General features: G+C 40.3%; 1 protein-coding gene across 2 annotated transcripts in view; it reads left to right on the top strand.

Annotated features, from left to right (window-relative positions):
• LOC127580786 (copine-8-like) overlaps positions 1 to 18,400 on the top strand; it is a 440,180-nt gene that overhangs the window by 45,379 nt on the left and 376,401 nt on the right. For both annotated transcript variants that reach the window (XM_052034666.1, XM_052034665.1), the window contains exons 2-3: positions 6,495 to 6,535; positions 17,530 to 17,576. In XM_052034666.1, coding sequence (XP_051890626.1) covers positions 6,495 to 6,535; positions 17,530 to 17,576 — 88 coding nt within the window. The remainder of the gene's footprint in view (positions 1 to 6,494; positions 6,536 to 17,529; positions 17,577 to 18,400) is intronic.

Raw genomic sequence — 18,400 nt, 5'->3', positions numbered from 1 at the left:
TTCAAAATGTTGATATAAAAGATGATGGTCTAGATGTCATATTAAAATTTCAATGTGGAATGAAGTTTTTGATACCAAGTGATAAAATGAAACAGAACAGGTCACTTATCAGAATTATCATTTCTTGTGATTCATGAAAATAATCAGGAGATGATGATAATCTCTCCACATTATCTGCAATTTAAAACTTTGACACTTAATTAGCTACTTTAAGATTCAGAGCTTATTTCATTATGTAAATTTAACTTCATTGCAAAATGCTGGCAAAGATTTTGTTAATTTTAAATGCAACTAATCAACACTTTTTAAGCATTGTGCCATTTTCAGTGTGACAATATTAAGTGTAATAGTCACTCTTGTTATTGGGTTGAAATGGTATGAAGAAGAGATCTTTCTAAATTTGCTTTCTTTACTTCCATTAATGCATGTTATTGTACAGCAACTGCAAGGAATTATAGCACAGACCTAGCTCGTACTAACTGTGTTAAGTTCTCCTAAAGGATTGAGAAGGAGGTACAAACTTAATATTGCAACAGAGATTACCAATAAGAACATAGAACATTACAGGCCCTTTGGCCCATGATATTGTGCCAACGTTTGATCCTGCTCTAAGATCTATCTAACCCTTCCCTCCCACATAGCCCTCCATTTCTCTATCATTTATGTGGCTGTCTAAGAGTCTCTTAAATGTCTCTAATGTATCTGCCCCCACAACCTGTACCAGCAGTGTGTTCCATGCACCCACCACTCTGTTTTTTAAAAAAAAAACTTGCCTCTGACATCACCCCCATACCTTCCTCCAATCACCTTTTAAATTATGTCCCCTTCTGTGAGCCAGTTTCACCCTGGGGAAAAAGTCTCTGACTGTCCACTTGATCTATGCCTCTTATCTTGTACACCTCTATCGAGTCACCTATCATCCTCCTCCTCTCCAAAGAGAAAAGCCCTAGCTCACTCGACCTATCCTCATAAGACATGCTCTCCAATCCAGGTAGCATCCTGGTAAATCTCCTCTGCACCCTCTCTAAACTTCCACGTCCTTCCTGTAATGAGACAACCAGAACTGAACACAATATTCCAAGTGTGGCCCAACCAGGGTTTTATAGAGCTGTAACATTACCTGGCAGCTCTTGAACTCAATACCCTGACTAATGAAGGCCAACACACCATATGCCTTCTTAACAACCCTATCAACCTGTGCGGCAACTTTGAGGGATCTATGGACGTGGACCCCAAGATCCTTCTGTTCATCCACACTGCTGAGAGTCCTGCCATTAACGTTGTATTCTGCCTTCAAATTTGATCTCCAAAGTGTATCACTTCGCACTTTTCTTGGTGAATAACCTGAAAGAAATTAATTGTTGCTTTAGTAGTGTGCAAATTTGGGATTCTGCATGCTAGTGAACCATATCAAATATCTCGTCAAACTTGGTCATTAGTTAAACTATTAGAATGTCAAATTATATTGCTTAATCACTAATCTAATGGGGTGGAGGATGCCACTCTTATACAGTACACTGTTTCTTGAGTACTTGTCCATTCCTAATCATGAAGATATAAGATAAATGTTTAAGATGAAATGGCCATTTAAATATTTGGTCTGGAGATGGATGTATTGGGGTGAAGGGGGCTGCAGATGACTGACGGAGATTCTAATAGTACTGCAATAGATATTATAATTGATAAAGGAAATCCAGAATTATTTTTAAGGTAAACTGTAACCACAGACCAAGGAGATGTTTGTTCAGAGACACAAGAAATTCTGCAGATGCTGGATGTATCTGGAGCAATACACAAAAAGTGCTGGAGGAACTCAGCAGGTCAGGCAGCATCCATGGAGGGAAATATACAGTCGACGTTTTGGGCTGAGACCTTTTCATCAGGACTGGAAAGGAAGAAGGTAGAAGCCAGAATAAGAAGGTAGGTGGAGGAGTACACAAGGCAGGGAATAGGTGAGATCAGGTGATAGGTGAGTCCTGGTGAGAAGGGGAAGGTAGCGGGTCGGGGAGGGGGAGAAGATGTCATAAGTTGATGATTTGGTCCGAGACTCGATGTTTGTTCAAACAGCTGAAAATCAAACTTAGGGCAAATATCAGGAAGAATTTCTTTGCAGTCATCAATACTTTAAAAAGATTTATGGTAGATTTGCGGAGATCAAACTTTTGATCAAAAGGGAGTCACGTGGAAAGTTCAGGTTGGATGATTTACTGGGTTGAATGTCCTATGTGTCCATATTTTGCACACAAATTCTTTCAAGAATTAGCTTGGCTCAACTAAGAGTACTCTTGCCCTGGTAAAGACATGAATAGTTTCAGCAGATAATTTTAATATATTGCTGAGCCTATGCATTGTTGTGAAGTGTGAGATGTTTAGCTTAGAATATAGCTGGCAACTCAGGAGGAAGTAAATAATTCCATGCCAGTAGTTAAAGGCAAATACTGGATTCCCCTGGTTTCCTGCACAGCATTCCTCTTCTCACGCCAGAGTAATAATTTAGTTAGGGAGTTGTACAGTCATGTAACATGGAAACAGTCCCTTCAGTTCACTGCTTCCATGCCAACCATCAAGCATCATTTTACCCTGTTTGAGACATGATGTGAAGGAGATGGCCGGCTCAAAGTACAATGTGGTGGGTACATCTTCTGGAGGGACAGACAGAAGACAGACACCATCTTATGAAGTGTGGGTTTTGCCATCTGGTGTCACAGTGACTTTCCCTGTGACATAGGTGAATGCCTCGTAGTCCTTTGGCTCACTCCAATGCATCATGAACCCCAACTCTGGAAGCCATGCATGAGGTCAAGGAGGACTTCTACACTGAACTCTAAACAACCTTGGTCCAAATCCCAGTGGGAGACAAACAGTTCCTCCTTGGTGACTTCAAGATCAGGGTGGGAAAGAAACAAGCTACTTCTGAGTCGTGATCAGCCAGGAAGGTGTGGGGAAGATTAATGCCAATTGGGGGGTTGTCCTAATAAAATGTTTGGAGCACATTTTAGTCATAACCAAGACCCTGTTCAAACAGAGGGAAAAGCACAAAATCTCATGGCAACACCCTAGGTAGATTAAACTACATAAAGATCAACAAATTTACACTGCTGGGTTGGGATAAATATCACCTATATAGAAGGTAGTGGACCAGGATTTATTGATGAACATGTTGAGTACCAAAGCACATTTTGGAATGTATTTTGTGGAATTCTTTTCCTCAGGAGTTTAAAGCCATCAATAGAAAATGCAAACCATTAATGAAGGCCTGAAGTCTTAACAATGCACAACGTTTCAGCTATTAGCAGGTGGAAAGAGGGACTGGATGCCATGACTGGTTGGCATGTTTTTTTCACCTCAGGAAAACAGATGTAATTCCAATCTAGACAGATGACCTACATGCTTTCCTTCAATAGAAACTGCATGGTTCTTTCTCTGAATTTCATCAGTCGAAAATATATTGCTCATTGATGTGGGGTCACAGGATAACAGTGTAAAACTGTCTGTGATTGAGCACAAATTGGCACTCTTAGTGAGAGAAGCCACATGCTGACTTGTTTACTAAGTGGAAAAAAACATGTTGTTTATTATGAAGAGATGCTCTTCTGAAATTAATGACAAGGTTTTCATGCTTGACAAATCCCAGGCATAAATATTTACGCAAAATATATCACGAAACATTTTAAGAACCCTTTTTCTATTTGGTATTCTTTTGTCATATTCATCCATTGCATCCTCTTTGGAAGCAGCTAACTCGTAAATACAATATAGGCCCTCTGGTGCCGGTAAAACATGAATTCCTCACCGAAGTGGCTGTTATTCATGAAGTCAGTTTGCCTATTAACAGATTATTAAACTAAAGGGCTCATCATAACCAGGGCCACTTGCACATATTTAGTAGGAATCTTTCAATAACTATCAACAGGAAGGATCAAAACTGAATTTCCTCCTCCTTTTCTAGTCTTGAGACCAATTGAAACATGTCTAAATTGACTTGGCTGAGAACACTAACTGAAAGGTGGAAAAAATCTGCATACATTAGAAATCTGAAATATTTATGTGGGAGCATTTGTGGAAAAAGGGACAGAATTAATGTTTCAGGCCATCTGATCTTGAATGAATGACCTAAAATGTTCTCGGTCTCCCTCTCTTTCCACAGATGTTGGCTGATATGCTGAGTGTTTGCAGCATTTTCTGTTGCTAGCTGAGAGCAGTAATACTGGGAATTAACTACAACTGAACAGGTCACATAAACAGCCTACAAAAATTGCTCAGTGATCATGGAAGTACATTAACTTAAATGAGACAATTTGGTCATTTGTCTGCAGTGGATACGAGTCCAGAACAGATATTTAAGTTTTCTGTTCTGTATTAGGTGTTTTCACTCCCTGGATCCATTAATGTAAGATACAAGAAACTGCAGATGCTGGAATCTGAAGTAGAAAACAATCTGCTGGAGGAACTTAGTGGGTTGAACAGCATCTGTGGGGGGGGGGGGGGGGAGAAGGAATTGTTGATGTTTCGCATCAGGACTGAGAGTGGAGAGAGAAGGTAGCCACTATAAAGAGTTGAGGAGGGGAGTGCTGAGACAGGGGCAAATGGGTGATAGGTGGACCAAGGAAGGGTGAGGGATTGAGGAGCAGAAGGAGCCAGGTGGGGGAGGGGCGAAATTTAGCGATAGAGGCGGGTGGGTCATGCACAGGTCTTTCAGCAAGCAGGCTTGGATTGCTCCATTATCTGTGGAATTCAGAATGTTGCTGATTGCTGTGCATCATGAGAAAATGTTCTTCTTCTGACTGAATATAAGTAAGGTCCAAGTTTTCAATCAATAATTCAATCCAATACAGGGTTTTAAAACACCTGTGATGATGTTTGAAATATTGATGTGTTAACCCTTTGGTAGTCGCACTGATTATAATCAGAGTTGTAAACATCCACTTTTATAGGAACTGAACATTTAAGGTTAAATAAGTAATTTGTGTGCATGGTGTATGCTCAAAATATTGGGTGAAACTGTCTTAAGTTAAAATGAACTAAAACTAATGTATCAATTTCATACCTGCAAAATTATGTTCACGTTATTTTACCAGTTTCAAAAATGATGCTTTATAATTTAAAATTAAAGTGAGTTTGTTGGATATTGTCTTTCTTATTCTATATTATAAATAAAATAACACACTAAAGGTCATTCTTCTGCTCTGGTCATTCAAAAAAAAGTACAGCAATTATATTAAAAGTGTTCTAATTAGTACTTATCTCTTAAATATCCCATGAAATTTGAAAGAAGATTTATTTTTTGAAATGGGTTCAAAGTCTTGTAGTGCCTGAGGTCTGGATTGACTCTCTGAGGAACATTAAGGCAGAGGTGGGTTTTTATTCTCCTTTAGTTGAGTTGGGTATTAATATATTTAAAACGTTCTCTTAATTCATAGGTTTCACTGTCATGTCACCTGTGGTGCATTGTACTGTAATTACATTTTGGTATGTGGTAAATTTGGTGATGCAATCAAATTTAAAAAGACATAGCTACCTATATCTTAGTTTTAAAATGTATTATTAAGAACTGACATTCTTCAACAGTTTAATTGATTAATAATACCATATGCTTTGGAACTCGCAATGTTATAGTGTATCAGTAAATTATTAGCTCCACTCTAGAAAGATAGGACACTAAGTCTTAAAAACACCCACTTTGTAGTTTATCGTCCAAGACACTGGCAGCAGACTGTTTATAAATGTGGAAAGATGAAAGAACTGATGACTGCCCATCTCTCCCAAGATGCCAATTATTCACAGTTGAAGAAGTGCAGCTCAGTCAGTTGTAAGGGCTTCCTTCATAACTGCTATTACTCAAAAAATATATTTTCAAATTCTTTAGAATCAAAAGTGCAACGTAGTACATTAAAGGTACAAAAAAAGGAATATTCTAGCTTGTCCCAGTAACAGAACTGGACTTTTTTTTTACACTGTGTAATTTATATCAAGGGTGGTTATAGTTATTGCCTCTTTCATTTGTCTGCATTGTACCAGTTCAAGTGGAAATATGTTATAATGTGTATAAAGCATAATGCTGGCTTCATAATTTTGTGTCATGCTGAGCTCCGATCATGGGATAATCATTTAACATATTCATCAGGATAGAAAGAAATTCTGTGGATAAACCGACGGTTCAGACTTCTGTACTTCTGATCCTAAATTGGATGCTGTGACATTCCAGAGGTCAAGAACCAACATGTTTGTGGACATAAGCAGGGGAAATCTAAGAGGGTCAAGAGGGAGGAGAAGGTGCATTTAAAGACAACTTGAAGGAAAATATTCAGAATTCAGTTTGCTAAATTATGATTGCCTTCAAATAATTGGCTTTGTATAAGTGATGAGAAGTAACATCACACTCAATAGAATTTTAACACTCTTGGTGCTTGGAAAACAATTTTTTTTCATCACAGTCTATAATTGTAAACTTGACTGTTTTCCAGGAAATGTGATCTGATTTTTATTTTCTACAGGAACCTACTGGATAAAGATACGTTCTCAAAGTCTGACCCATGTGAGTACCAAGATTCTTATTCATTGTGATTCACAGTAGGAGTGCTTTTGAATCAATGTGAAGGATATTTTTTATGCACTCAGTAGTGTTCAAATAATGTGCTTTAGTTGATAGATTCCCTCAAGTAGCATGTATGATTGCATTATCAAGCCAGGACAGGAAAGGTGGGGTGGGAAGGTGCTTTGCATTGCGGGGTTGTGTGGTTGTGGTGGTAGGATTGGGTAGAACAGTGAGGGACAAGAGTCAGGAAGTTATGCTGCAGCTTTATAAAACTTTAGTTAGGCTGCATCCGGAGCATTGCATTCAAGTCTGGTTGCCCTATTATAGGAAGGATGTCGAGGCTTTGGAGAGGGTGCAGAAGAAGTTTACCAGGATGCTGCTTGGATTAGAGGGCATGTGCTGTGAGAATAGGTTGGACAAACTTGGGTTGTTCTCCCTGGAGTGGCGGAGGCTGAGGTTATAAGATTATGAGAGCCATAGACAGAGTAGGCAGCCAGTATCTTTTCCCCAGGGTTGAAGTGTCTAACACCAGAGGGCATGCATTTAAGGTGATAGGGGGTAAGTTCAAAGGAGACGTGTGGGGCAAGTTTTTTTTTACACAGAGAGTGGTGGGTGCCTGGAATGCGCTGCCTGGGGTGGTGGTGGATATGATAGGGGCGTTCAAGAAGCTCTTAGATAGGCACATGAATGTGAGGGAAATGGTAGGATATGGACATTGTGTAGGCAGAAGGGATTAGTTTAGTTGGGTATCTTATTACTAATGTAATTGGTTCAGTACAACATTGTGGGCCGAAGGGCCTGTTCCTGTGCTGTACTGTTCTGTATTCTATTATTCAATCTCCTTCAGTAGTTGAAAAACTGCTTTAATACAAATTCAAAGTAAGTGGCTGATCCTATACTCATTAAATCAAATCATCGGAATAGTTTCAAAATGTGGCATGGTTGGAAACAAAGTTAAAATCCTTAAAATGAAAATATAAGCTGTAAATTACACTGAGAGCATGCTGCTATATATAAGATGTTCATGGGATAAAGGACAGTTTGAATAGGAAGTTTCATATAGTCTAAATATGGTTTTATCTAGATCTCATAGAAGGAATTATAAGTAGTCTTCAAAAAGTATCTCCATGAGAGGAAAAAAACCAATTATACAAAAAATGTGGAAAAAAAAATTATCACACAGGTGAACCGAGCACCTCATGCCTAAACAAACCTTGAACAAACAAGGACCCATTCTGTCAGCCAAGGGATTAGTTGTCAGAAATCCGAAACTGGAAAGTAAGCCTAAATTGATATTTTCAGTTTTATTGGATCTGGTGGGAAGCATGATTAATATATTAAAAACAAAGGCAAGAGATGCTCAATTCTGCCTGATTACTAGTGTACCAATAAACTCCCTTGTTTCCTGAAATATTTAAATTTCACCACCCTCCCTAATTTACAATTCATCCATGGGCATTGATGCTTGCTGAAGCAACTTCAAAAGCTGGCCTCTGAAAATCTTTAAATTGAAAACTAAACAGTAACATTTGTATTCTTCCTTTGTGTATGAGTCATATTTGAATCTGCTTATGGTAATCCAGCAAAACAATAGGAAGATTGCAATCAGTGCATTCTTCTTGTTCAGTATTTTACTTATGATATCAAGAGCAGCTTCAGCAAAGAGAAGTATTGTGAAAGTATAATTGACTATTCAATTTATGATTCTTTTTAAACTTATACAACACGGTAACAGGCCCTTCTGGCCCAACAAGCCAGTGCCGCCCAATTACGCCCATGTTAACCTACTAACCCGTTCGTCTTTGGAATGAGGGAGGAAACCCACTCAGTCACAGGGAGAATGTACAAGGGAGCCAATCCCTCAGGACAGACTCCCACATTCCATGAATCATCCATTCTTTGATAATTGAATACTTCAAATCTGCAAAACTGCAATTATCTGCTAAAAGTGTTGCCCAAGTTCAGGAAGTATTAAAAGGTTCTCCCTGCTCCTGGTCAACTCTTTTATTTATAGGGGTGTTGTAATGTGTTTTGAATGCAACTGATGCATTCTCTAGAGTCTCGCTTGAGAGCTTTATGGTATGATAGTTTTCTCCCCCTTGTGACCAATAAGATATAATAAAAACTTTCATCTGTTGACTTATCTGCTATTACCAGCTCAATATAAGCTCTTCCTTCCATTGATTCCATTCTTTAGGCAGGTTGCTGCCCTGGAAATGCAATGGCTTAGACATCTTGATGATTCCATAATACACCACCTCCACTGAATTACACAGCTTGCTGTGCCTTGGCACACTTCCATGAATTAACACACAAGATGTGTCCTGCCTGGCTTTTGGGATTCAGATTTGGGTGTGGTGTCTAAATTCCATAATTTCCTTAATCGGCACTTCTGACACCTTGTTTCAGTGTCTATTCCATTAACTTGTTATGGTACTGGATGACAACTAAGAAATGAAACTAAGAGTGATTTTCTAAACAAAGGTATTTGCAGAGAGACATCTTTTCTCTGTGTAGCTGCACCCCAGGTAAACTGATTCTGCTCAGTTCACTTCACACATGCTTCACTTTTTTTAAAGGGGCACACACCTAATATTACATAAGATACATATGCTATATACTGTTGGCTATTTTATTGAACAAAGGTTTCTGTGATATGTTATCTCATTGTAAATGAAGTCCTCTATATTGGTCTTACTCCAATGTCCAGTAAAAAAGCTACAGGCTAGAAAAAATAAAATTAAGGAGCAATTTTATTGAGTAATATAAAATATTAAATGTCATTGATAAAGTGAGCACACCTTATAACTTTAAGGTCAGTCATGCTTGTAAAAGATAAATCCTGTAAATAGGAAGAAAAACATTACTCAAAGGGCAATAAATATTTGGAATAATCTCCTGAGTGAGGAAAAAAACAAAGATATTAGGGCAGATATTTTCAATGTGACATTGACTCACAGAATCATAGAGAGATACAACATGGAAACAGGTCCATCAGTCCACACTGACCAATTAAGCATGACAAACTAATCATACCCTAACCCATTTTATTCTTCCGACATCCCCATAAACTCCACCACACTGCCCCTCCCCCCATGATTCTATCACTCATCTCTGCATAAGAGGCAATTTACAGTGGACAATTTGGGAAGTGGGAGGAAACTGGACTATCAGGGGTAACCCATGCAGTCCCAGAGAGAATGTGCAAACTCCACACAGCGCTGGGGGTCAGGGTTGAAGCTGCCTCACTGACCTGTGAGGCAGCAGCTTTACTAGTTGCAGCACTCATGGTTGGAGAGAAAGGGACTGAAGGCATGTGACCTGAGTTTTTTTGTCCATAAACTTGTTTATACTGCCAAGAAATTACATGTCTTTAAATTGGTTCAAATGTGCAGTTTTTGCTTAGCGCATAAACAGTTTAAAATAACTTCTTGACCCTATTAAATTGAGCAAAAAAAAACAAATTTCTGGAGGAATTCAGTGGATCAGGTAGCATCTGTGGAGAGAAATGGATAGTTGATGTTTTGGATTGGGGCCCTTCATCTGGACTGAAAAATAGAGGGGAGATAGTCAGTATAAAAAAGTGAAGGGAAGGGGTGGAGCAAGAGCTGGCAGGTGATAGGTGTATCTAGGTGATAGGCAGATAGAGAAGAGTGGAAATAGCTTGATAGGAGAGGGTTCTTCGGAACAGGATTTATGAGCATTTGGAGAAGGATGGTCTTATTAGAGACAGTCAACATGGCTTTGTGAAGGGTAGGTCGTGCCTTGCGAGCTTAATAGTTTTTTGAGGAAGTGATAAGGCAAGTTGATGAAGGTAGTGCCATTGATGTGGTATATATGGATTTTAGCAAGGCGTTTGACAAGGTTCCCCATGGACGGCTCATTCAGAAAGTCATGAGGTGTGGGATCCATGGAAAATTGGCTGTATGGATTTGAAATTGGCTTGCCCACAGAAGGCAGAGGGTGGTTGTAGAAGGGCAGTATTCAACCTGGAGGTCGGTGATTAGTGGTGTTCTGCAGGGATCTGTTCTGGGACCCCTGCTCTTTGTGATTTTTATAAATGGTTTGGATGAGGAAGTGGAAGGATGGGTTGGTAAATTTGCAGATGATACGAAGATTGGTGGTGTAGTAGAAAGCGAAGAAGCTTGTTGTAGGTTGCAATGGGATTGAGACAGGATGCAGAGCTGGGCGGAGAAGTGGCAGATGGAGTTCAATCCGGAGAAGTGTGAAGTGATACACTTTGGAAGAACGAACTTGAAGGCAGAATACATGGTTAATGGGAGGATTCTTAGCAGTGTGGAGGAACAGAGAGATCTTGGGGTCCAAATGCATAGATCCTTCAAAGTTGCCTCACAAGTGGATTGGGCAATTGAGAAGGTGTATGGCATGCTGGCCTTCATTAGCCAGGGGATTGAGTTCAAGAGCCGAGGGGTAATGTTGCAGCTCTATAAATCTCTGGTTAGACCACACTTGGAATATTGTGTTCAGTTCTGGTCACCACATTAGAGGAAGGATGTGGAAGCTTTAGAGAGGATGCAGAGGAAATTTACAAGGATGCTACCTGGGTTGGAGAGCATGTCTTATGAGGAGAGGTTGAGCGAGTTAGGGATTTTTTCTTTGGAGCGTTGGAGGATGACAAGAGAATTGATAGAGGTTATGAGAGGCATAGACAGCCAGCATCTTTTCCACAGAGTGGCAATGGTCAATACTAGAGCTCACCCATTTAAGGTGTGTGGAGGAAAGTTCAGGGAAGATGTCAGAGGTAGGTTTTTTACACAGAGAGTGGTGGGTGCCTGGAATGCACTGCCGGGGGTGGTGGTATGAGCCAATATAATAGAGTCATTTAAGAGACTATTAGATAGACGCATGGACGAAAGAAAAATAGAGGATTATGGGAGGTGGAGCAGAGAGGGGGATAGATTGAATGGGGATAAGATTTGTATAGGTCAGCACAACATGTTGGGCCAAAGGGCCCGTACTGTGCTGTATTGTTCTATGACAGAGGCTGGGTGATTGTGGGGTGGGATCAGTGTAGGAGGAACTGGATAGATCAGGAGGAGAGAGAAAAGGGACAGATGGGGAGCAGGTTACCTGACATTGGTGAATTCAATGTTCAAGCCATCGAGTTGTAAACTGCCCAGGTGGAGTGTGAGGTGCTGCATTGAGCCTTACCCTGGCAGTGGAGGAGCTGAAGACAGACAGGAAAGTGCGGGAATTGGGAGGGGAATTAAAATGACTCCGAGTTCCTGAAGGCCTCTGTCTCTGCCACATCTGTTCTCGAGATGAGGCCTTCCACACCAGAACATCTGAGGTGTCCTCCTTTATCAGAAAATGCACCCCCCTCCCCACCGCACTGTGGTTGATGGAGCCCTCGTGCACATCTCCTCTATTTCTTGCACTTCTGCTCTTACCCCAGCTTCCCCAAAACAACAGGGATGGTGCTTACCTCTCTCTCCACCAGCCTACGCATCCAGCACATCATTCTTCAACATTTCCGCCAGTTACAACGGGACCCCACCACCAGTCACATCTTCCCCTTTCCACAGGGACCTCTCTCTCAGTGACTCCCTGGTTCACTCATCCCTCTCCCTCCACAGGAACTTTCCTATGCAACTGTAAGAGGTGTAACACCTGTCCCTGCACCTCCTCCCTCACCACCGTTCAGGGCCCTAAACAGTTATTCCGGGGAGGCAGTAGTTCACATTTATCTCCTCCAACCTTGTTTATTGCATTTGGTGCTCTCGATGTGGCCTCCTCTACACTGGTGTGACGAAGGCAGATTCGGCAACTGCTTTGCTGAGCACCTGTGCTTCATCCATAATGACCTTCTGGAGCTCCTGTTTGCTAGCAATTTTAACTCCCGTCCCCATTCCCACACCAGCCTGTCTGTCCTTGGCCGCCTCCACTGTCGGGGTGAGGCTCAATGCAAACTTGAGGAACAGCACCTCCTATTCCACCTGGGTAGTCTACAACCCAATGGCATGACCATTTGGATTCTCCAGTTTCACATAACCTGCTCCCCCTCCTGTCCCTTTTCTCTCTCCTGCTGACCTATCACTTCCTCCTCCACTGAATCCCCCCTTCCTCCACCTACTCCATCTGCCCATCGCCCACACACTCCTTCCACCGGATCTCCTCCCCCTACTATTCCCATCTGCCCACCACGTACCACCAGACTTAAGGACAGCTTCTACCCCACTGTGATAAGGCTATTGAACGGTTCCCTTATACGATGAGATGGACTCTGACCTCACAATCTACCTTGTTGTGACCTTGCACCTTATTGCACTGCACTTTCTCTGGGGCTTTGACACTTTACTCTGCTGTTATTGTTTTTACCTGTACTACATCAATGCACTCTGTACTAACTCAATGTAATTGCACTGTGTAATGAATTGACCTGAACGATCAGTATGCAAGACAAGATTTTCACTGTACTTCAGTACAAGTGACGATAAAATACCAATACCAATACCCCCCTTATTTGGTTCCATGTTCTACCTTTCTTTCCGTTGTTGCCTCCACCTGTCACCTCCCACCCTCTGTCACTATTTCCACTCTTCCCTCCTCACCTGGATACACCTATTGCTTGCCAGCTGTTGCTCCACCCCTTCCCCTCACATCTTTGTATTGGCTATCTCCCCTCTATCTTTCAGGCCAGATGAAGGATCTTTACCTGAAACATCACTGTCCATTTCCCTCCATAGATGCTGCCCGATCTGCTGAGTTCCTCCTGCATTTTTTTTGCTCCAAGTTCCTGCATCTGCAGTTTCTTGTCCCCTATCAAATTGACATTGATTTCTTCAGTGTGAGGTTATATTCATTCTTAATTTACAGTCATGGTGTCCGGTTCTGCAGCTAGTAAGCTCTTTGGTAGCATGACATTATTGTTTATGATGGATTATAAATTGATTGAGATGCAAACAGGAATTGAAAGAAGTTCATTGTAAGGCTGCATCAAACAGTAAGGTTTAAATCTAAAGCAGAAATCGCCAAAAACACACAGCAGTTAAGGCACCATCTATAGACAGAGAATAGAGTTAACATTTCAACAGAAGCCATGTGTCTGATCTGCTGAGTGTAGCTGGCATTTTCTGTTTCCATTTCAGTTTTTCATCACCTGCAGTTTTTTTGCTTGAATAAGGAGTTAAATCTTGTAACAAAGCTGAATAACCCTTCGGACAAAATAATTTCAAGGGAAAACACTGCGGTCCTAAAAAAAATTGAGTAAGGGCAAAGACCTAAACTGACTGAGCATGATAAACCTTGCATAAGTTTAGTGTGTAAAGAAAAAAAATCACAAGATCAACAATCTTTTCTTTTTTTTTTAACTTATTTGAGCTCATTTCTTGCACTACTTCAACTGAAAAAAATTGGAGAAATTTCATAATTGGTTGGGCTCTGAATCTGGGTAAATCTCAGAGCTGGACGAACGTGGAGCTTACCAGCAGAACTGGAATAGATCCATATATACAACTGTTCAATAGTTTTATAAATTAGTATTCCTAATTTTATCATCCCAATGCTTCTTTCTTGTGCTAGGTTCTACTATACAGCAGTATGAACAAAAAATCCAAAGAGTCAGTACTGCAGACGCTGCCAATTTATCATTGTCGATTTTTTTCTTGACATAAAGAATTAAATCCCCATTCCATGTAGTGATGGCACCAAAGAACAGGCTATTCAGCCTGCTCTGCCAATTAAATTTTGGGTAGTCTGAGGCTGTCAATAACTTTGAGTGGCTAGGGAACAAAGTCATAATTTTCTGCTGCTAAAATATTTCATTATCACTAGACTTGGTTGTTCCAGTGTTATCATTTAGGTCTCCCAGATACAATTTTTTAGTTTAGCTTATCCAGAATCTGGCTGCCTGTACTTTTGCTTTACACCATGTCTTCTGTGTCCTATCTTACATTAGTTCCATTCCTGCAACACCTCAACTGAAAATTCTTCATCCTTGTTTTAAAGAACTTACTTGGCCTTGGTCACTATAATATCCTAAAATTCAACAGAATGCCAGATTCCTCCATGCTCTCGAATTCCCTTACCTCTTTGACTAAGGTTTGGTCATCTGTCCTATTTCATTTTAGTATTGATTTATTATTGTCACTTGTACCGAGGTACAGTGAAAATCTTGTCTTGCATACCATTTGTACAGATCAATTCAATACATAGTGCATTGAGGTAGTACAGAATAAAAACAATAACAGAATGTAGAGTAAAGTGTCACAGCTACAGGGAAGTGTATTGCAGGTAGACAATAAAGTGCAAGATCAGACAAGGTAGACCGTGAGGTCAAGAGTCCATCTCATCGTATAAGGGAACTCTTCAATAGTCTTATCACAGCAGGATAGAAGCTGTTCTTGAGCCTGGTGGTATGTGTCCTCAGGCTTCAGTATCTTCTGCCTGATAGGAGAGAAGAGAAAATGACCTGGGTGGGTGGGGTCTTTGATTACGCTGGCTGCTTCACCAAGGCAGCAAGAGGTATAGACAGAGTCCATGGAGGGGAGGCTGGTTTCCATGACGCGCTGGGCTGTGTGCACAACGCTCTGCAGTTTCTTGTGGTCCTGGACAGAGCAGTTGCCATACCAAGCCATGATGTATCCAGATAGGATGCTTTCTACGGTGCGTTGTTAAAAGTTGCTGAGTGTCAAAGGGAACATGCCAAATTTCTTTAGCCTCCTGAAGAAGTAGAGGCGCTAGTGAGCTTTTTTGTCTGTGGTGTCTACGTGGTTGGACCAGGACAGGCCATTGGTGATGTTCACTCCTAGGAACTTGAAGCTCTTGACCCTCTTGACCTCAGCACCATTGATGTAGACAGGTGCATGTACACAGCCCCCTTTCCTGAAGTCAATGACCAGCTCTTTTGTTTTGCTGACATTGAGGGGAAGGTTGTTGTCATGGCACCATGTATGCTCTCTATCTAAGCTCTCTATCTCCTTCCTGTACTCCTACTTATCGTATTTGAGATATGACCTACTACGGCGGTATCATCTGCAAACTTGGAGTTAGAGTAGAATCTGGCCACGTAGTCATGAGTATGTAGGGAGTAGAGTAGGGGGCTGAGGATGCAGCCTTGTGGGGTACCAGTGTTGAGAATAATCGTACCGGAGGTATTGCTGCCTATCCTCACTGATTGCGGTCTGTTGGTCAGAAAGTCAAGGATCCAGTTGCAGAGGGACGTGCTGAGTCCCACATCTCGGAGTTTGGTGATGAGTTTGCTATTGTGATTCAGTGTAAAATTCTGTTTAACTCACCTGTGTATTGTCTAGGGATAGTTGTACAGAGGTGTAATATAGATGTAACTTGTTTTTGAAATCACTACACCTACCCCATTTCCATCTCTCTGTTACTTGTCAGATGAGAACTGATAATACTTTTAAATACCCCTGTTGGTTTCCAATCTATGGTTGTCTGTGGCTGTGTACTCTGTGCTTTCTTAATCCTTTGAGTTATGAATTTGGCTGACAGTGTAATATGGGCACATCCGATCAACTGCTTTCTACATACTTTCTGACTTTCATTTCCATTAACTTAATTGCCGTGTTAAAATTTCTGAACATCCAGAATGGCATGTTTGATGATATTCTGATGTCAACTTCACCCACCTTACATGGTTTTCTACATTTTTGTGTACTTGGCTTAGTTCTTGTTTTAAGATTATATTCATTTATTCCTGGGAAGTTCTAATAGAAAAAAAAGGTTTAATATCTTACTTTATCTCTGTGAAAACTTCAAGCTTAAAATCACTTGATTACCAGAAGCTCATTAATTGATGCTCTCTTTGTTATGCTGAGGGAATAATTTGTTATGATGGGATGAAATTTATTTAAAAGTTTAAACTTGAGATAGTTCAAATGGTGGCAGCACCTTCGTGCTCTAATAGCATTAGTGAACTCAAGGACATCTGCACTCTGATGATATCATTGTATCAGTGATGGTATCAAGCTTAAAACATGACTGATCAAACAGCTATATTTATTCAGACCTTTTGTGTATGTTACTCCCATAAATGTCACATCTTGTTCATTGATTTATGTTTGGAAATGGATCTCTGTTTTTACAGCTCTTATTTAGTTAATCCTTAAATCTATCCATTTCTGTACAACCCATTTCTGCAATGTCTGATCACTAACAACTACAAACAGAAATTTAAATTTCAGACCATTAATTATGCAATTTAAATAATGGATCTCAAGATCACTAATGTTTATTTTTGCTGCATTACATAATTCTAACACAATCTACCCTTTGATTAGCTAGCACAGGAAGGCTTAAAGCTTTGTAGAATTTAAACCCCAGTTCAAAGTGCTAACAATCTTAGCAGCTAAACTAAAGAGGGAGGAAGTGATTAAAAACCTGTTCAGGTAGATTGCTTATTAACTAAAGGGCACAGTGGACAGAATGTACAAATATTTTGATGCCCATACACTAATTTGCTGATGTGGCACTTACCCTAGGTAGCTTGATAAGATGTAGGGCAATTGATCACTGTAATATTTTGGAAGCTCCTAGATGTGAAGGATTCTGGTTCCAGAACTCTGATTCTGACAGTTCTCCTGAGTGAGAAATTGATCATGGGGGTGTCTTTCAAATTAAGCTGTTTTGGTAGGTCTTAAAGTGAGTTGATCTCTACAGGGAGCAAGGTTTTGATTACTATCAAAAAGATCCCCCTGATCACCAAGAGACCCTGATTAACAAAGGCAAATGAGGAAAATCCTTTGGCTCTTCCTAGAACCAAGGCAGTGCAGTTTTAGAGCCTTTGCTGTCTGCTTTCAGTGTTCTTCCCTGAGGTAAGTAGTGTATTCTTCAACCAGCTTGAAACTGAGAATGGCTTTTGTTGTGATGGGCATGCAAGGTATACTTATGACATTATCTCTGTAATGATATTCTAGGTAAATTTCTGCTTGCTGACTTGTAGAATATTTAAAGCAATCTCCATTCAGTTGTGCTACCTTGCTTTTTGTGATTAAATGCCTCCTTTTCTTCCACAGTGTGTGTTCTATATGTGCAAGGGATTGAGACCATACAGTGGAGGGAGGTAAGTAGGAGATTGCACTTTCTATTAAAGTATATGGTGAACTAAAATTAGATTGTATCCCAGTTTTCTTTTTCCTTCTGGACCACTTTTATTATGCCTGCTTTGTTTCATAATTCCTCCAGTGAAAAATATGGCTCAAGTACCTGCATTATTTTTCTAGTAATTGAATAATAGCCACAAACTACAAACAAGATCATTAAATTCAAATTCACTTCCAAGACCACTGTAACTGTTGGAACCGCTTAGATATTCCAGTGATTTAATACTGTTGAATACTGGACCTGGTATTCTGCAGTGATCTTCCAAACAAGTGCTAACCAGGTCTGAGTCTGTGGCATTTGAAGATGGGGCATTTCCGGATTAGTACCAACAGGACAACAAGATATCAAGGTAGTTTGAAAAAGATGAAGGATATTCTTATTGAAATGTCGAGTTCCTAACATTACATGCCCTGATGCAGGGTTTCGACATGAAACATTAACAACTCGTTTCCCCCACGGATACTGCTCGACCTGCTGAGTTCCTCCAGCAAATTGTTTGTTGCTTCAGATTCCAGCATCTGCAGTCTCTTGTGTCTTCCTTACATAAACTGGGGGAACAGCTGAAGCTGTAGTAATTCTCACCATCCTAAGGTAGTTCATAGATTCATGATTAAAACATGTGGCCTTGCATTGAAAAATTATTACATGTCACAACGTGAGAAGTGCTGAGAAAAGTCCCTGCAGTACAGATGAAAAAGTAAATGGGGGTGTTCATCAAATTTTTAAAAAGCCTTAAAAAAAAAGGAATAACTAATGAAAGATAAAATTCAGGTGGGATTAAAA

The sequence above is a fragment of the Pristis pectinata genome, chromosome 20 (assembly GCF_009764475.1).
Source record: "Pristis pectinata isolate sPriPec2 chromosome 20, sPriPec2.1.pri, whole genome shotgun sequence".
Lineage (NCBI taxonomy): Eukaryota > Metazoa > Chordata > Chondrichthyes > Rhinopristiformes > Pristidae > Pristis > Pristis pectinata.
The sequence above is the reverse complement of the archived record's forward strand: the minus strand, read 5'-3'. Positions and strand labels throughout refer to the sequence as shown.